The 20878-nt window shown below is 43.4% G+C and overlaps 2 protein-coding genes across 2 annotated transcripts in view; one reads left to right on the forward strand and one right to left on the reverse strand.

The window, feature by feature from the left end:
• The first annotated feature begins 2677 nt into the window (after positions 1-2677).
• On the forward strand, positions 2678-4940 carry psmg4 (proteasome (prosome, macropain) assembly chaperone 4). The gene is made up of 3 exons (XM_055923198.1): positions 2678-2984; positions 3186-3261; positions 4751-4940. The coding sequence occupies exons 1-3, from the start codon at positions 2736-2738 to the stop codon at positions 4870-4872; spliced, it is 447 nt and encodes a 148-aa protein (XP_055779173.1). The 5' UTR covers positions 2678-2735; the 3' UTR covers positions 4873-4940.
• Positions 4941-5091: 151 nt separating this feature from the next.
• The window catches only part of LOC129855483 (solute carrier family 22 member 23), a 37634-nt gene continuing 21847 nt past the window's right edge, over positions 5092-20878 (reverse strand). Inside the window, exons 5-10 of the mRNA XM_055923197.1 lie at positions 17230-17357; positions 11083-11185; positions 9209-9435; positions 8724-8756; positions 8313-8436; positions 5092-7774 (exon numbers count right to left, since the gene is read on the reverse strand). Of these exons, the coding sequence (XP_055779172.1) occupies positions 7330-7774; positions 8313-8436; positions 8724-8756; positions 9209-9435; positions 11083-11185; positions 17230-17357 (1060 nt within the window). The 3' untranslated portion in view covers positions 5092-7329. The remainder of the gene's footprint in view (positions 7775-8312; positions 8437-8723; positions 8757-9208; positions 9436-11082; positions 11186-17229; positions 17358-20878) is intronic.

Raw genomic sequence — 20878 nt, forward strand, 5'->3', positions numbered from 1 at the left:
AATGTATCCAAGTGTTATTTCTCTTTCTCTCTCTCTTTAAATCTCCATCTTGTGTAACCAGTGTCATATTGTATTAGTCCGCTAGCGACTTGACATCAAAGAATTGTTACCGAAACCAGAAGAGAGCCGTGAGTTGAAGTGATTTAGTTATAAAAGATTCCCGTGGAAGTTTGACATAAGAATAGACGCTGTTAATGATGAACATTTAGGCCTAATTAGCCATTCAGAGGACAATAATATTACCGCAGACTACTTCTATTATTTTAGTCCCTTCCAGCCCTCATATAGACTCGATGAACACAGTAATGGGTGTCATTCTTTATTTTTATTTGTTCGTTTGTTATTGGGATGATATAAATGCTGTAAGACTGCTACATTCTTTGCTATGGTTTCATTGGTTGTATTCAAGCTATAGTGAGGGGCTGCATATAGTGAGTTATTTGTAACTTGTCACCATATACTATTAGGAAAGGTTCCACTACTACTAAGTACTGTGGTGAGGTTAAATGTGTTGGCCAACAGAGACACATTTCTGTTTGTTGCTCAACCTCCCAAGGCTGATCTGAGAAAAACCCTACAAAACCGTATTTCTTACCTGTTACATATGCTTCAGTAAGGTTGGCTTCTTAGCGTTCATAGCAATCAGTGGAGGCTGCTGAGGGGAGAACGGCTCATAACAATGGTTTTCATGTGTTTGATACCATTCCATTCACTCCGGTCCATCCATTTTACTCCATTCCAGACATTATTATGAGCCATCCTCCCCTCAGCAGGCACCACTGATAGCAATGGTTAACAACTGTACCGCAGAAATGTATCGTAAATCACATTAAATAGATGTTGTGGTGGCAGCTGCAGAGACGTATTTGGGTATACAAGAATTGAGTTAAAAGTTACAGGGTGTGTTGAGTGGTAGTGTCCCAGGCAGGCCATTGGTATGGTGCAGGAGCAGATAGGGTGAAAGTAGTAGTGGAATGGGGTAGTGGGATTTTAATGAGTGTGGGTGCCAGCTGCAGAGAAGTACCTGGGTGTATGAGATTTTACTGCAGGAGAGTTAATAGATGGTTTTCAGATGTCTATGAAATAGTGGTATATCTGTGTAGGGTTGGTTGGTGGTGCAATTATTAGATATATTATTTTCTTCCTTTTTATTTTTGTATCACAAATGTAACGTGATCGATCACACACTAACGCACAGTAGGGTTGTGGCATGCACAAACAAAATGTGTGAATGCTACGATACCAAAAAAAGTAGAAAATGGTACACCACAGGGGAGCGTGATTAGTCCTCTGTTGTTCTCAGTCATGGTCAATGATGTTAACTCTCAGGTACAGCCAGATATTGAGAGGTTGTTATTTGCAGATGATGGGGCTTTATGGAAGAGGGGAAGAAATGTGCCATACATAGTCAGGAAGGTACAGGAAGCAATTGATGAGGTAGAGCGGTGGGCATTAATGTGGGGATTCAGGTTCTCTGTAGAGAACTCAGACAGTGTTCTTTACCTGGAGGAAGGTGGATGATGAGGTATGCCTGAGTTTATATGTGAGAAACTTGGAGAGGGTGGGGGCCTTCAGGTTCCTTGGGGTATACTTTGACACTAGACTGACCTGGGCAGAACACATTGAGAGAGTTGTGGGAAAGTGTAAGGTGCTAAATGTGATCCACTGTCTGACGGGGAAGGAGTGGGGGGGCTGGCCGTTCCTCATTGAGGACCATGTACGTTGCATTGATCAGATCTGTAATAGACTATGGCAGTATACCGTATGGTTCGGCAGCCCGGACATCATTGGAAAGGCTAGATGTCATACAGGGGCAAGGACTCAGAATATGTAGTGGGGCATTTCGGGCGTCCCCAGTGGCTGCACCACAGGTGGAGATGGGGGATATGCCATTGCAGATTGCTGTTGGCCTTGTAGTGGGTGGAGGAAGTCAAGCCAGACACAGTAGTTATTTGCTCTGATTCATGCGCAGTGTTAATGAGTCTCTGGTCCTTTAGGTTACGTAGCAAACAGGACCTGCTTTATGAGGTGCTACAAACCCCTGGCAGGATTAGACAGATGGGCATACAGATAAGATTTACTTGGGTCCCAGCCCATGTGGAGGTGGAGGGGAACGAGGCAGTTGATGTACTGGCTAAACAAGCACTTAGAAGGGTGGATGTTAATGTTTTAGTTTTAATGAGCAAGGCAGGGGCAAAAAGCCTGATATGGACAGTGCTGGTGCAGAGATGGCAGGAGCAGTGGAATAGAGATACTAAGAGCAGGCATTTATTTCAAGTACAGAGGAAAGTCGGGGAGGGGAGGACGGCAGGAAGAGACAGAAGAGAGGAAGCTATTTTTACAAGATTAAGGGTGGAACACAACCTGTTGAATAAGTCCTTAAATGTGATAGAAAAGCTTCCAACAGGAAAGTGTGATTATTGCTAGGAAACAGACCGTGGAGCATGTATTGCTACAGTGTGTGCAGTATCAGAGGGAAAGAGATAGGCTGAGATCTAGTATGAGGGAGAAGGGGATACAGGAAATTAGTTTAAAGAGTATATTGAGTAGAACATCATTAGATATAGTCTCAAATATATTGTTATTTAGTTTCTCCCTGTCTCTGGCCCACACTCCACGACAGTATGTGGCGGTATTGCACCATAACGTTGGATGCCAACCACCGATAAACCCAACCTAAGAATAATACCAACGACGAAGAAAACAAGGAAGTGACTCGTTGTTTATGGACGCACATGATTTGGTTGAAATGTTTGAATAATGGTCTGGTTTCGTTGTACTTATCTTCATACAAACATATATTCAATATGAACATAGCAGAAAGTGGAGCCGTAGGCGATGCCATTACAGTCCACGATTTCTCCGAGAAGATCCTGGAGCAAACGGTTCACTTTCACGTCATAAAACTCAATGGAGGATTTTTCCTTTGGGTGGGCTCGAACCCCGTCTTGTCCAACTTGGCTGTTTCAATGGAAAGTAAATTTGTGAGTAGTCTACTGTAAATATATTGTTTTAAAGCAGACTAGCTAACCGAGATGGATTGTTAGCTAGCTTCACCGTGCAATGTTGTTAGCTAGCTACGCTACTATAACGTTATCCTAACGGCTGATGGTGCTATGTCCTATTTGTAATTTAGCTAACCTACGTATCTGTTTATTTATATATATATATATATATATATTCAGGATTCGATGCCGCTCTCTACGTTAATCCTGGGGGACCCATCGGACACCACTCCAAATTCACTGGCGCAGAGATTGAGTAAGCACCCTTTCATCCTGTCAATATCATACCTCTCTCATGAGTATTGGCTGTATCAGGGCGCAAGAGGTTTTACTCTGCCACGAATTTATGTATGGAGGTCAATTTGTGTCGAATTTGGTCAACAACAAAAATGTTATAGCAACTTTGCTAGGTGAGGCTTATTTTATCAAATAAAATGTTCGTAATGGTTAGGTTGATATGAATGTACTGATTTAAGTGGACGCACGTGGAATTTTGGCAACTTAACTTGAGGTCAACAGATTATGATTTTTCAATGCAGATACCGATTAGTGGAGGACCAAAAAAAACAGATACCGATTTGTGTGTGTATATATGCGTGTGTGTATATATATACACACATATATGTATATACACATATGTGTGTGTGTATATATATATATATATATATATATATATATATACATATATATATATATATACATATATATTCAACTGTACATACATATATGTATATATATATATATATATATATATATATATATATATATATATACATATATATTCAACTGTACATACATATATGTATGTATGTACAGTTGAAGTATGTACAGTTGAGGTCGGAGGTTTACATACACTTAGGTTGGAGTCATTAAAACTCATTTTTCAACCACTCCACATCAACCACTCCAAATCTCGAAGTATCCCTTTAAATTTACAAAATTCCAATTGGTTTATCAATGTTGAAAATGAGAAAACATTTATTTTCGAAGTAGGGAATTTTTAAAGAAAAATGCAAGGCTATCAATATATTTTGCTGCATCAGTATGTACAAGATTTCATGTCTGTAGGTCAAACGCGACAAGATATGCTTGTTCAAAGTTTTCAGTTGATTACTATAAGTTTTCAGTTGATTACTATAACCCCCCTTCGGTGTCATTTTGTAAATGCCGGATCTCTATGGCAAGACGCATCATTCACCCACGTTTTATCAGTATCAGGCCAGTGGTGTCTGAGATTGCGTGTGTCTTACATATGTACTAACGTGTACATACTAACGGATGTACGAACGGAGACAGACAGATCGATAGTTCCCCTCAATTTCATTGTGGGGCACAACAAACCACCAATTCATATACACTCACACATAAATACACACAAGCACAGTCTGTGTATGTCAGGAATTTCTAGATTTTGGCATTTGCTGAGTTAGTTTGTTCAAACTCATCCAAGTAAAGAATGGGAAGCTAGATATTTGATCCCTGATGCCTCTATTGTTACCCAACACGAGGCTACTAACATCAAAATGATCTGATGGCAATTTTAGGCTGCCACAACGTTGTTTTTCCAGTCAAATCTGTCTAACCATCAATTATATAGTGATTCCGTTGATAGCTATATGTTATTCAGAACAATAACCGAAGCTAGATGCTTAATCTACTAACCAGTATTATGTTCTATTGTTGGTGTCAGTTTTCACCATCTGAAACATCACTAACCCAGCTGTCCTCCGTCTCCTTTGTTTCAGCTAAAAGGACTAAGAAGCAGGTGTATGTGAGCTACTCCCTGCCCATGACTGACTCCAACCTGTCTCTGCTGGTAGAGAATAGGATAAAGAAAGAGATGGAAGTTCACCCTGACAAGTTTTAACCTTTTCCCCCTTTTTTTTACTAGTTTAATTGTTTTGTACCAAAATAAAACAATGGAAAGAAAAACAACATTACCTGTCTGGAATGTTCTGTCGATTGCTGTTTTAGCACTCATGAGTGAGATCTAACCAGAGGCGTCTCTGTGTAGAGGCTGCAGACACACACACGCAGACACACTATATTTTCTGTGCCCACTGCCCACAAACTCAGCCTACAGACATTTATCACCTCAGTAGTTCATTTATTGACATAATCAACAAGTTTATTATCAAAACAACATTTATGGCTTTAATATTGCAAATGCATCATATATAAAAAATAAACACTTAGAAAATATTAGTGGTTGACAATCGATCACTCATGGAAATTCATTTATTTTACCATAACATTTCATCGCTGAAAACATTTATAAATAAACAATACAAGGTGTCAAAATATGTGCCATTTGCTTCAAATATAGTTCATGGTAGAAATGTATAGAGTATACTTGGCCTTTTTAAGGTCATCTATACGTATCGTGTGACAAAATGTTCTATGAAAACTATTTGATATGCATAGTGCATAAAATGTATGATAGTCCATGCATTGTCAATGGATGGCACATTAATACACACCTTACATTTGGTATTCAATCATTTGTAAGAGTATAACATTTGTATACCAACACTCTGTCAGCCACAGCTATTCTAACTAGATCACTCTATTGCATTATAACTTCCATCTATTCTAGACACTAACCATTTCAAAACCCCTAGACATTGTGATTCATGGCATGGCCAGACATTATTTAACTGTGCTAGAGAGAGCGGTTTAAACAAGTACTAAAAACAGCAATATACAACTAACATTATTTACCAGGTGAAAATGAGCTAAACTAGAGGTATGTCAAGCAACAAGAATCCCCTTGGCAACATGACAAAAAATAAATACTGAATCACTGATAGTTTATTTTCAGTCACCTGTCCAGTTGAAATCAGAGGATTTTTAAAACTGAACAACCATTGTGATAAAGCCATTCAGAAACGGAGATGTTTCATAGTAGTAGTAGTAGACAGTCTGCATCCCAAATGGCACTCTATTCCCTATGTAAGGAATAGACTGCTATTTGGGACGCATACATACTAGTAACTAACTGGACATTAGTATTGTCCACTCAACACTCGGTGCCTTTGATTTTTCCATAGAATATGGAAATAAAAACACAATAAAAAGATTCAAAGTCCAAACTCATTTCCAAAGCCATCACAGTTTCTTTAGGTTTCCGGCTGTCATTCACCAACATTTAATGGGGGCTGCAGTACTCAGTTTTCTTATGTATTTACATTGATTATACTACTACTAAGGATAACGTGCCAAGTTTGACTTTTGACAGGGGGGTGGGAGGCAGAAATGAACCCCATCAAGTAGGCTTCAGTATATAGGCCTGACCTCTCCTTTTATTACATTTAGAGTGCAGCAGTTTCACCCAAAACCTGTGCCTCAAACGAGCTGGCTGACACAAATTTGATTACATTTGATTGAACTTTGAATTTTAGTGCAAAAAAAAGTTACACTAATAGAATTTGAAATGCATAGAGCACACATCACTGTTGAAAGACATTTCAAATGAAATATTGAATACCATGTCTGCTCTGCTGCTCTATAAGTGTCTCTCTATGTGTTTAGAGTACACCACTCTGCTTAGAACTTACAACAGACACCATGACATCCCTCCCCAGCATGGAACCATGCTGGGACCATGGTACCCATTAGACACACTGCCAACCCGTGGCAACAACTACCCTATGGGCACTAATACATGTAAGTCATTGTAATGAGTTTCTGTTAATTGCAAAGACATACACAGGTGTGTGAATAACTCCATCGTTTGTTTCAAGAATATCCTGTTCTATTGCAGGCCCTCAAATACTTAATAAATCATATCGAGTGTCTGAAATAGTACCCTATTCCCTATATATAGTGTACTATATGCAGACCCTGGTCAAAAGTAGTGCACTATGTAGGGAATATGGTGGAATTTAGAATGTAGACATAGTCGCTACTCTACAGGCTAACTGCTAATCCATCACCTCATTACATTACCACCCATTAAACCTCCTGGTAAATATGCCTTCTTGGGGTGTCTGAACAGTAATGCCTTATTTTTCATTTTGGGGTTTTGTCCAAATCTTGGATGTCCATGACCTCAATTTATGCCTTTCTCACAAACAAGACGTGGAAGGATTGTGTCACAAGACAAATGGTAATAATTTTTAATAATTTCTTGATTAAACCAAACGGAAGGTTTTTAAAGTTTTCAAAAGGAAAGAGTTCCTCATGGAAGAATCTTACAAGCAGGACTGAATGAATCAGACCAGTCATGATAGTGACCAGGAGTGGGACAGCTCAAGCTATCCCCACAGCACAGTCTTGTCCTATCCTCTGTCTGTGTGTGTCAGGGGGGAGTGCGGGTTTGCTGCTACAATGACTCTCCCACGCCAATTTCCACCATACTATTACTGATCACCTCTCCTCCGGTAGCGTACGCATAAGACGTAGGCAGTGCTGCAAGAGCAGTAGCTGCTGCTGCTGTGGCGCCGCCGGTGGCCGTAAGACGCAGCGGCGTATCATGGACGCGGGAGTATAAGTCCCTATCCCCAGGTTTGGTGAGAAGGAGGTGCTGTTCTCCAGGCCGGTGGGTGAGCAGGGGCTGGCGGGTGTAGCTCTCCCCGTCCACGAGGCTCTCTGGCAGGGGTTGGTTGCGCGGCTCGGGCAGCAGTAGCAGGCAGATGATACACAGCAGGGTGCAGGCGGCTAAGATCATGTGGTGCAGGAAGTAGCCCTTTTGGTTGTGGAGCTCCATGATAGGGGCCGTCAGCATGCCGAAACCAGCACTGGCCAGGACCAAACCCAGACCACCACCCCTGAGGAGAGAGGGAGACAAAGAGGGAGAGTCAGGTTTCAGGAACGACTAGCCAAACACTGAAACCAGACAGCATAAAAAAGATCAACCTCAGACACTATCTAGATTATCAACCTGGAACCGGGTACAAGGGGAAGGGTTAGCTAACATGCTAAGTAGTTGCAAAGTTGCTAATTAGCTAAAATGCTAAAGTTGTCCGTGATGAGATTTGAACATGCAACCACTCTACCATAATTTTTGCCTTAAGTAACCTTCTGTCTTATGTAACCATAGCAAACGTAACATATCATACTCACTTGAGTGTCTCGAACTTATGTTGTTATGTCTAGTCTACGAAACCAGGCTGATATTCTAGAACAATAGTCTGTCAAATTGCATTTATATGAAACATACATACACCACAAGATGGCGCTAGTAAGCCATTCTAACACAAACATACTTGGCGGGACATCATTTTACCAAATAAGTGTGTTATAGGAATCCAATAACTGTTGGTGTGGGTGCGGTCAGACCATACATAGTGTGTGTGTGTGTGTTACCTAATGACGGTGGGAGTGATCTCAGCGCAGAAGAAGATGCTGAGGGTGCTGACGGCGTGAGAGGAGAACATTCCGATGATGGAGAACGCCACCGAGAACTTCCTGTTTAGTGTGTCCCTCAGAACTAACCAGACGAGAAGGATGAGAAACATGAGAGGAGGTGAGACACATACTGTACATCATAAATATAAAAATGTCACTTACTGGGTCTAGTCATAACAGAGAACTGATCACGGAAAACAGTTGGTGTACTGGCCAGCCTTTCATTTTGTTTAACGACTGTTTTGTTGATTCTACAACACAAAATCAACAGATGGAGCATGAGCCTGGCCTGTAGAGCTGCAACCCAGAGCGCCTGATTGGCATATTTTTTCAATCGGTCTGAGTGAATTTTATAAAGTCAAATTGTACCTGTGTCATGGCGAAGGCTGTACTTCCCAATCACTGCATTCAAGGAAAGGTCATGGGTGGGGGAAGAAAAACAGTGAAAATGAGTATAGCCAATAGAAAATCTCATTATTTTTCAGACCGATACAGATCTGATATAACGACAACAGAGGCAATGATCTGGAAAAGGGCATTCTAGTAGTGATTCCTCTGAATCACTGTAATAAGTCCATAATTGGAGTATGTCATTTGTGTATAACAGGTACAGAATATAATGAGATGTTATTGCTTTGTAATTTCCATGTAAATAACTATTTGTGGATGAGGGGTGTGTGTGTGTGTGTGTGTGTGTGTGTGTGTGTGTGTGTGTGTGTGTGTGTGTGTGTGTGTGTGTGTGTGTGTGTGTGTGTGTGTGTGTGTGTGTGTGTGTGTGTGTGTGTGTGTGTGTGTGTGTGTGTGTTTGTCGGTGTGTGTGTTAAATGCATAGCACGTGTCTGTACTCTACTCACAGTTGAGCAGGCCCAGCTGCAGCAGTGATGCCAGGGCAGTGACGATCATGAAGGTGAGGAGTCCGCCCCGACGTCCCATGAACGCCACGGCCGGGCACAGCGCCAGGCAGGTTGCTACGGCGATGCCGGCCATGGTGTAGTAGTCGGCATTGAACATGGCCGACACAGGGGCCTCTGGGTCCATCATACTGCGGGCAAAACAGTGGTGGATACCGTACCCCGTCAATCTACAGATACACACATAAACACATAAACACATAAACACATTATTGGTAAGAGCAAAACAGTGGTGGATACTGTACCCCGTCAACCAGCAGATACACACATAAACACATTATTGGTAAGAGCAAAACCGTGGTGGATACTGTACCCCGTCAACCAGCAGAGAGAGAGAGACACATGTAGCGGAGGTGAGTGGGATTGACGCTAGTGCGATGAAGTAACTTAAAATCAGTGTCACCCTCCTCTTGGTCTCAGGGTTATGACATTGGTTTTCCAAGTGGGAGACCCGGGTTCAGATCCTACCAGTTACACACACACACACACACCATCAGTACTAGAAGCAAGACGCTGGTACGGAGCCTCGTCTTCATGGGGAACCGAGCTCATGTGTAGTTCATGTTCTGTTTGGCACATTGCCCTCTGCCTTTTAATACGATTTTTACTCGTTATTGTTATTCATCATGTACTGTGTATTTATTCCTCATATCACTATTTTTATTATTTTTTATCTTTAACTCTGCATTGTTGGAAAAGACCCGTAAGTAAGCATTTCACTGTTAGCCTACACCAGTGGTTCCCCGTAACCCTTCAAACATTCAACCTCCAGCTGCGTACCCCCTCTAACACCAGGGTCATCATAGTAAGCCTGCCACAGTAAGCCTGAAACAACACGCACGCACACACACACACACACAAAAACACACACACACACACACACACACATATACAATACATTTATTGAACATAAGAATGAGTGTTAGTTTTTGTCACAACTCGTGGGAAGTGACAAAGAGCTCTTATAGGACCAGGGCACAAATAATAACATAATTATAATCAATAATTTTGCTCTTTATTTAACCATCTTACATATAAAACCTTATTTGCTCATCGAAAATTGTGAATAACTCACCACAGGTTAATGAGAAGGGTGTGCTTGAAAGGATGCACATAACTCTGCAATGTTGGGTTATGTTCGAGAGAGTCTGTCTTAAATCATTTTCATTTACATTTACATTTACATTTAAGTCATTTAGCAGACGCTCTTATCCAGAGCGACTTACAAATTGGTGCATTCACCACACACAGTCTGTGCCTGTATTTAGTTTTCATGCTAGTGAGGGCCGAGAATCCACTCTCATATAGGTACGTGGTTGCTAAGGGCATCCGTTCCTTAACAGGAACATCGGGGTCATCGGTTCCTCCACTATGTCTCCCTGTCATGGCTTTTGCTCCATCAGTACAGATACCAACATGAGCATTAGCTACGTTTGGCTACATACAGACCGTTAGTGGAATTCCCGCGAGAGAGTAACGGTTAATGTGATTGGATGTTAATTATTTGACTAGGCTACCTGTATTTGACATTGTGTTGTTATTTCGCTGAACACTAGATGGTTTCATTTTATTTTTGTCAGTGAAACGAGGCTACTCAAGCGAGGATAAAAAATTCACTCAAATGTATAGCCCTGTTGGAAAATATTAATGGGCTGTTTGAAAATGTGAAGGGAAAAAATGACACTTTTTTGTATTTTATTTGGCGTACCCCCGATGGCAGTATGGGAATACCTGGTCTACACCAATTGTTTGCCAAGAAAAACAAGATTTGACTTGATTTTACTGAGCTGCACATACACAGAGAGAGAGAGACTTACGAGTTGACACAGAGCACCACGATGTTCTTCCAAAAGTTTCTGGTGCTGGTCATCTTGATGATGCAGGTCCTCTTTGGCTTCTTATGCAGCTCATGTTCCAGTTCTGGCGGTGAGACACAACACACACTGTAAGACCTTCCCGCTGGCAGGGAAACAACACACACACACACACACACACACACACACACACACACACACACACACACACACACACACACACACACACACACACACACACACACACACACACACACACACACACACACACACACACACACACACACACACACACACACACACACACACACACACACTGAGCCAGCACCTTGGGAAATCCACACCACACAGACTCTTTAGTAATGTTCTTCTGTGGGTGGATGTGTGTGCATGAGATCTGAAATAAAACACTTTATTTTATTGATCTAGCAGTACCTATTAATCTGCTCCCAGTTTTAAAATATTTTCTCATATTTTATATCTGTGTGTGTGTCTGGGATTAAGCTGTGCAGATATTTCATCAAATGTAACTAGAGTCCTGCAGTTGCACATGTTAAAATGAACGTGTACGTGCATAGTCCGTGTGTGTCACTGTGTCTGACTGACTGAATCCATTGCATACACATTTCATAACTGAAATCAGAGACCTGCTGCTACATGTTGTGTCTAACAACAATACAATCCGTGCAAATGCAATTGACAATGTGTTATTGTGAGTCTACATGTGACATCACATACGTACGGTTGAAGTCGGAAGTTTACATACACCTTAGCCAATACATTTAAACTCAGTTCTTCACAATTCCTGACATTTAATCCTAGTAAAAATTCCCTGTCTTAGTTCAATTAGGATCACCACTTTATTTTAAGAATGTGAAATGTCAGAATAATAGTAGAGAGAATGATTTATTTCAGCTTTTATTTCTTTCATCACATTCCCAGTGGGTCAGAAGTTTACATACACTAAATTAGTATTTGGTAGCATTGCCTTTAAATTGTTTAACTTGGGTCAAACGTTTCGGCTAGCCATCCACAAGCTTCCCACAATAAGTTGGGTGAATTTTGGCCCATTCCTCCTGACAGAGCTGGTGTAACTGAGTCAGGTTTGTAGGCCTCCTTGCTCGCACACGCTTTTTCAGTTCTGCCCACAGATTTTCTATGGGATTGAGGTCAGGGCTTTTTGATGGCCACTCCAATAACTCGACTTTGTTGTCCTTAAGCCATTTTGCCACAACTTTGGAAGTATGTTTGGGGTCATTGTCCATTTGGAAGATCCATTTGCGACCAAGCTTTAACTTCCTGACTGATGTCTTGAGATGTTGCTTCAATATATCCACATCATTTTCTTCCCTCATGACGCCATCTATTTTGTGAAGTGCACCAGTCCCTCCTGCAGCAAAGCACCCCCACAACATGATGCTGCCACCCCCGTGCTTCACGGTTGGGATGATGTTCTTCGGCTTGCAAGCTTCCCCCTTTTCCCTCCAAACAAAACGATGGTCATTATGGCCAAACAGTTCTATTTTTGTTTCATCAGACCAGAGGACACTTCTCCAAAGAGTACGATCTTTGTCCCCATGTACAGTTGCAAACCTTAGTCTGGCTTTTTTATGGCAGTTTTGGAGCAGTGGCTTCTTCCTTGCTGAGCGGCCTTTCAGGTTATGTCAATATAGGACTCGTTTTACTGTGGCTATAGATACTTTTGTACCTGTTTCCTCCAGCATCTTCACAAGGTCCTTTGCTGTTGTTCTGGGATTGATTTGCACTTTTCGCACCAAAGTACGTTCATGGAAACAGAACGCGTCTCTTTCCTGGGCAGTATGATGGCTGCGTGGTCCCATGGTGTTTATACGTGCATACTATTGTTTGTACAGATGAACGTGGTACCTTCAGGCGTTTGGAAATTGCTCCCAAGGATGAACCAGTGGAGGTCTCCAATTGTTTGGTTCTGAGGTCGTGGCTGATTTATTTTGATTTTCCCATGATGTCAAGCAAAGAGGCACTGAGTGTAACAGTCCTGACCTGTTTTATGTTGTTTTTTATGTGTTTATGGTCAGGGCATGTGTTTTGGGTGGGCAGTCTATGTTATCTGTTTCTATGTTGGTTGTGGTTGCCTGGTATGGCTCTTAATTAGAAGCTGGTGTTTTGCGTTCTCCTCTAATTAAGAGTCATATTTAGGTAGGGTGTTCTCACTGTTTGTTTGTGGGTGATTGTCTCCTGTGTCGTTGCATGGATTTACCATACGGGACTGTTTGGCTGTTCGTTTCGTTTCGATGTAGTCTGTTTCCTGTCCGTGAGTTTTACGTTTCAGTTCAGTAAGTTCATGTTCAGGTTTTGTCGTTGTCATGTTCCTGACCTGTTTTCTGTTAGTTTTATGTGTTAGTTGGTCAGGACGTGAGTTTGGGTGGGCATTCTATGTTTTCTGTTTCTGTGTTGGTTTATTGGGTTGCCTGGTATGGCTCTTAATTAGAGGCAGGTGTTTGGCGTTCCTCTAATTAAGAGTCATATTTAGGTAGGCGTTTTCACAGTGTTCGTTGTGGGTGGTTGTCTTCCGTGTTTGTGTTATGTTTGCACCATACGGAACTGTATACGGTTTGTTCGGTTTATGTAGTCTGTTTCCTATTCGTGCGTTCTTCGTGTCTATGTAAGTTCTCATGTTTAGGTCAGTCTACGTCGTTTGTTATTTTGTATCATTTCAAGTATAGTTCGTGTTCGTTTTTCGTCTTGTTTAATAAATATGTGTTCAAACTTCGCTGCGCCTTGGTTCGATCACTACTCCTCCTCATCTGATGAAGAGGAGGAGGACTGCTGTTACAGAACCACCCACCAAATCTCCAGAACCAAGCAGCGTAATGTCGAGCAACGGGAGAGTTTACAGGGCTTGTGGCGTTGGGAGCAGGTATTTAACGGAGAAGGACCATGGGCTAAAGTGAATCACCGTCCATGGGAACAGCTGGAGGCAGTTCGGAGAGCGGAGGAGAAGAGAGAGAGGAACAGGCGTTATGAGGGGACTCATCTTGCACGGAAGCCCGAAAAGCCCGTGAGTAACACCCAAAAATTTCTTGGGGGGGGCTAAGAGGTAGTGGGCCAAGGGCAGGTAAGAGACCTGCGCCCACTTCTCAGGCTAACCGTGGAGAGCGGGAGTACGGGCAGACACCATGTTACGCAGTAGAGCGCAGGGTGTCTCCTGTACGTGTGCATAGCCCGGTGCGGGTTATTCCACCTCCCCGCACTGGTAGGGCTAGATTGGGCATTGAGCCAGGTGTCATGAGGCCGGCTCAACGCGTCTGGTCTCCAGTGCGTCTCCTCGGGCCGGCATACATGGCACCTGCCTTACGCATGGTTTCCCCGGTTCGCCTACATAGCCCGGTGCAGGTTATTCCACCTCCCCGCACTGGTCGGGCGACCGGGAGCATTCAACCAGGTAAGGTTGGGCAGGCTCAATGCTCAAGAGAGCCAGTATGCCTGCACGGTCCGGTATTTCCGGTGCCACCTCCCCGCCCCAGCCTAGTACCTACAGTGCCTACACTACGCACTAGGCTACCAGTGCGTTTCCAGAGCCCTGTTCCTCCTCCACGCACTCTCCCTGTAGTGCGTGTATCCAGTTCGGTGCCTCCAGTTCCGGCACCACGCACTAAGCCACCTGTGCGTCTCCAGAGCCCTGTACACACTGTTTCTTCTCCCCGTACTAATCCTGATGTGCTTGCCCTCAGCCCGGTGCCACCAGTGCCGGTACCACGCACCAGGTATAGAGTACGCTTTGAGAGTCCAGTGTGCCCTGTCCCTGCTCCCCGCACTAGCATGAAGGTGCGTGTCCTTAGCCCGGTGCCTCCAGTTCCGGCACCACGCACCAGGTCTACAGTGCGCCTTATCCGGCCAGAGCCATCCGTCTCCCCAGCGCCATCTGAGCCATCCGTCTCCCCAGCGCCATCTGAGCCATCCGTCTCCCCAGCGCCATCTGAGCCATCTGTCTCCCCAGCGCCATCTGAGCCATCCGTCTCCCCAGCGCCGTCTGAGCCATCCGTCTGCAATGAGCCTGCAAAGCCGCCCGTCTGCAATGAGCCTGCAAAGCCGCCCGTCTGCCATGAGCCTGCAAAGCCGCCCGTCTGCCATGAGCCTACAGAGCCGTCCGCCAGACAGGAGCCGCTAGAGCCGCCCGCCAGACAGGAGCCGCTAGAGCCGTCCGTCAGACAGGATCTGCCAGAGCCGCCAACCAGACAGGATCTGCCAGAGCCGCCAACCAGACAGGATCTGCCAGAGCCGCCAACCAGACAGGATCTGCCAGAGCCGCCAACCAGACAGGATCTGCCAGAGCCGCCAGCCAGACAGGATCTGCCAGAGCCGTCAGCGAGCCATGAGCGGCCAGAGCCGTCAGCCTGCCATGAGCGTCCAGAGCCGTCAGCCTGCCATGAGCGTCCAGAGCCGTCAGTCAGCCATGAGCTGCCCCTCAGCCAGAAGCGGCTAGTAATCCAGAACTGCCCCTCAGTCCAGAGCTGTCTCTCTGTCCGGAGCTGCCCTTCAGTCCGGAGTTGCCCCTCTATCCTAAGCTACCTCTTTATCCTAAGCTACCTCTTTATCCAGAGCTGTCTCTCTGTCCGGAGCTGCCCTTCAGTCCGGAGTTGCCCCTCTATCCTAAGCTACCTCTTTATCCTGAGCTACCTTGTCCCGGAGCTGTACTTTATCTTGGTGTTGCCCCTTAAATTAGGTGGGGGAAATAAAGTGGTCATGATAAGGGGTAAACGTAAGCTGGGATTGACTATGGTGGGGTGGGGACTTCGTCCAGAGCCTGAGCCACCACCGTGGTCAGATGCCCACCCAGACCCTCCCCTAGACTTTCTGCTGGTGCGCCCGGAGTTCGCACCTTGAGGGGGGGGTTATGTCATGTTCCTGACCTGTTTTCTGTTAGTTTTATGTGTTAGTTGGTCAGGACGTGAGTTTGGGTGGGCATTCTATGTTTTCTGTTTCTGTGTTGGTTTATTGGGTTGCCTGGTATGGCTCTTAATTAGAGGCAGGTGTTTGGCGTTCCTCTAATTAAGAGTCATATTTAGGTAGGCGTTTTCACAGTGTTCGTTGTGGGTGGTTGTCTTCCGTGTTTGTGTTATGTTTGCACCATACGGAACTGTATACGGTTTGTTCGGTTTATGTAGTCTGTTTCCTATTCGTGCGTTCTTCGTGTCTATGTAAGTTCTCATGTTTAGGTCAGTCTACGTCGTTTGTTATTTTGTATCATTTCAAGTATAGTTCGTGTTCGTTTTTCGTCTTGTTTAATAAATATGTGTTCAAACTTCGCTGCGCCTTGGTTCCCTCAATACTCCTCCTTTTCCGAAGATGGAGAGGAGGAGGATCGCCGTTACAGTCGTCTACGTCGTTTTCTTGTTTTGTATTTTTGAAAGTGTTTTGTTTTGTTTCGTGTTGCCATCGTGTATAAATAAAGTGATGGCTTATTTCCCAAATGCTGCGTTTTGGTCTGAAGATCCTTCTCTCCTCTCCTCGTCCGAGGATGAGGAGAGAGACAGCCCTTACACTGAGTTTGAAGGTAGGCCTTGAAATACATCCACAGGTACACCTCCAATTGACTCAAATTATGTCAATTAGCGTATCAGAAGCTTCTAAAAACATGACATCATTTTCTGGAATTTTCCAAGCTGTTTAAAGGCACAGTCAACTTAGTGTATTTAAACTTCTGACCCACTGGAATTGTGATACAGTGAACTATAAGTGAAATAATCTGTCTGTAAACAATTGTTGGAAAAATGACTTGTGTCATGCACAAAGTAGATGTCCTAACAGACATGCCAAAACTATAGTTTGTTAACAAGAAGTTTGTGGAGTGGTTGAAAAACAAGTTTTATTGACTCAAACCTAAGTGTATGTTAACTTCCGACTTCAACTGTATATTCTGCATGGCCAGCTACAAACCAGAGGTGTTTGTAGACTGATGAAATAAAGTGTGGTTCTGTTTAACTCAGGGTTTCTCCTGCCTCTTCATCTCTCCTCTTTCTCTCTACTTCTCCATATCCCCTCTTTCTCTCCACCTCTCCCATCTGTGTATCATCACCTACCACGTCTCTATCTCTCCATCTATCCCCTCTCCATCTCTCTTCTTTTTCAATGTCTCTCTACATTTCTCTGTCTCTCCATCTTCCTCACCTGCTAGAATACCACTGAGTTCAGTTGTCATGTCGACCTGGTTCTTCCTGGCGATGCGGAGCATCATGGCTTTAGAGCAGCCGTAGTGCTGGGTGGCCAGGAGCCAACGCAGGGACTCTGGGAAGATCCTACAGAGAGAAGAGGAGGAGGGGGGGGAGTAAACATGAGAAAGAGAGAGAGAATGACAGAAGGAAAGTGAGAGAAAGATCGTATTGTCTGAGACTGCAGTGTGCAGTGTACTCTTCAAACCAAAACCTGGTCCTGATGAGCAAGTCTTCATAGGCTAGTGGCAAGGTCCACAATTTGTTTAGATACCCCTACCCGAAGTAAAACAAAACACGACCATGTTTTTTCACATCCCTAATGTCTCCCATTTATGACATGGATAGTTGTGTAAACATATTTTACTGCAAAAGTGGTTAAATGTATAGATATTGTGCCACAACCCCTAAATTCAAAAAGTGCAGAATAATGCCTGGCTGGAGGGGGGATGGACACCAAAAGCTAATGTAACCTACATACACAAACAAACAGCATTAGGGTATCTTAATGCATAGGCATGTCACCCCACAGACACAACATTCCAAGTCAGATTTGCTCTCATTCACTGCTGTATGGTCCTGCCTGACAAGAATACAGACAGTTACACATGTTTTAGGATGTTGTGGCTATGGTCATCTGCTATAAGGAAATCAAGTTGGTTCAGACATCGGAATGAGATTTTTTGGGATTCAAGGTTCCTTCCCACTGGGCATAGACGTCAATTCAACGTGTATTCCACGTAGGTTCAACGTTCATTTCATTGAAATGATGTGGAAACGACATTGACTCAGCAAGGGTGTGCCCAGTGGGTTGAAGGATTTTGTTATTTAATAAGGCCCTACTCTTGTAATTTAGTCAGGGTAGAATGGCCTCCTGACCTTTGGCAGTCCAGTTCCATGGTGTCTCTCTCATTAGTAACTGCCAGAGGGGAGGAATTATTGTGGAGTGGGCCTATCGAGAACAGTTCTGGGAGATTCAGGATAGGCATTGACATTGGAGGGGTGCAATTCCTACCATATTATGTGAAGGCCTCGTAAGTTGACGGCATTTCATGTCAATGAGTGTCAGGTTGTCTTGGTTCATTGTAGTGAACATCTGCCTTATGTGCTTGTCATCATGTGTGGTTGCATTCTACACATACTCCATAATGTCACCAAGTTAACATACAGCACCTCCATGGCAGACAGACAGGATGGGTGACATGGTTTTCTGGAAAAAGCAATGTGCCACCTCAACCTGAATAGCATAAGAGTGCACCGGAACATCCCAATGTGGACCACTAATGCAGTGAGCCAGCGGAAAGTCATGTTGGATTCAGGAAGCCGTAATGGACTAGTCGTGAATCAAAGCTCCCTTCGAAATGATAAGGAGGTGACTCAATCCTGGAGGCACAAGTTATACCACAGTGGGGGAAAGATGTAAAGTTAGGGAGAGGGTGTCAAGAGTCCCGGGTTGGATTTGCTCTCCTTACGCTGGAGCCTCCGAGTTGCCTCATTGATTCTCAAAGAGGCTTGTAACTTGGGAAAATGTATGTTGCCATGCCAAGCAGTCTGTTGCCTTTTTTTCACTGAACAAAAATATAAACTCAACATGTAAAGTGTTGATCCCATGTTTCATGAACTGAAACAAAAGATTGAAGAAATGTTCCATACACAAAAAAAACTTATTTCTCTCAAATGTTGTGCACACATTTTACATCCCTGTTAGTGATCATTTCTCCATTGCCAAGATAATCCATCCACCTAACAGATGTGGCATATCAAGAAGCTGATCATTACTTGTGCTGGGGACAATAAAAGGTAACTCTAAAATGTGCAGTTTTGTCACACAACACAATGCCACAGGTGTCTCAAGTTTTGAGGGAGCGTGCAATTGGCATACTGACTGCAGGAATGTCCACCAGAGCTGTTGCTAGAGAATTGAATGTCCATTTCTCTACCATAAGCCGCCTCCAACGTTGCTTTTAGACAATTTGGCAGTACGTCTGTCAGGTTTTGGCCAGGACTGTTCAGGTTTTGGTCACTAGATGTCCACATTGCACCTTTTTTGTACCTTTTGTTTTTCCTTGCTCTAATTATTGTTTGCACCTGTGTGTCGTTCCCTTGTTAGTATTTAAACCCTGTGTGTTCCTTGCTCAGTGTTTGTATGTTAGCACCCAGCCCCAGCCCAAGCCTTGTTCTGAACATATGATTCTCTTATTGGATTTTCCAGAGGTTCTCTGGTTTAGTTCTTGTGTATTTTTGAGTAGTCTTTTGAGGTTTGTTTTTCCCTGCTGTTTTTACCACTTTGGAGTTTCTTTGTATTTTGGAGGATATCCATTTTGTGCTTCTTGGCTTTACGTTTGGACATTGTGGATTTAGATTATTTTCCTGAAGATTTTGTTCTTTAATTAAACCACCATCTCTAGTACTGCTGTGTCTGCCTCATCTTCTGGGTTCTGACGATTATTAGTGACTGTTTCTCGCACCGGGTCGTGACAACGTCCAACTGGCCTCACAACCGCAGACCACGTGTATGGCATTGTGTGGGTGAGCGGTTTGCTGAAGTCAAAGTTGTGTACAGAGTGTTCCGTGGTGGTGGTGAGGTTATGGTATGGGCATGCATAAGCTACAGGCAACGAACACAATTGCATTTTATCAATGGCAATTTATATGCACAGAAATACCGTAATGTGATCCTGAGACAATTTTTTTTAAAGGTATCTGTGACCAACAGATGCATATCTGTATTCCCAGTCATGTGAATTCCATAGATTAGGGCCTAATACATGTATTTCAATTGACTGATTTCCACATACTGTAACAGTAAAATCTTTTAAATTGTTGCGTTCATATTTTTGTTCTGTATATACCCAGACAAACTTGTTTTGAGTGTAATTCTGGCAGGATTTCCAACAAAGTTGAATTGCACAGAAATAGTACTGAGTTAAGGTCATAAGAACAGGACACAAATCTGAAAGCTTTCTATATACAGATGATTTACCCACCATTTAATGCTATTGTGGCAGCCATATTGGATTTTGGGTGCCAAATTTGATTAGTCAAATCTAGGGAGCCCCCTTAATGTAGAAGAGGAAATTTTAACTGAAAAGAAAATGACCGTTTTCAGTGTCTGAGCCCACTTGTTTTTCTTAGAGCCGATTATACCCGTTGCAAGACCCACTGGTTGATGCTTATTTATTAAACCCTCTTAGGCCTCATTGCCACCTATCTGAGATATCTACTGCAGCCCTTATCCTCCACATACAACACCCGTTCTGCCAGTCACATTCTGTTAAAGATCCCTAAAGCACATACATCCCTGGGTTGCTCCTCTTTTCAGTTCGATGCAGCTAGTGACTGAAACAAGCTGCAAAAAAAACTAACTGGACAGTTTTATCTCAATCTCTTCATTCAAAGACTCAATCATGGACACTCTTACGGACATTTGTGGCTGCTTTGCATGATGTATTGTTGTCTCTATCTTCTTGCACTTTGTGCTGTTGCCTGTGCCCAATAATGTTTGTACCATGTTTTGTGCTTCTACCATGTTGTGTTTCTACCATGTTGTTGTCATGTTGTGTTGCTACCATGCTGTGTTGTCATGTTTGGCTGCCTTGCTATGTCTT

The sequence above is a fragment of the Salvelinus fontinalis genome, chromosome 5, assembly GCF_029448725.1.
Source record: "Salvelinus fontinalis isolate EN_2023a chromosome 5, ASM2944872v1, whole genome shotgun sequence".
In the NCBI taxonomy this organism is placed as follows: domain Eukaryota; kingdom Metazoa; phylum Chordata; class Actinopteri; order Salmoniformes; family Salmonidae; genus Salvelinus; species Salvelinus fontinalis.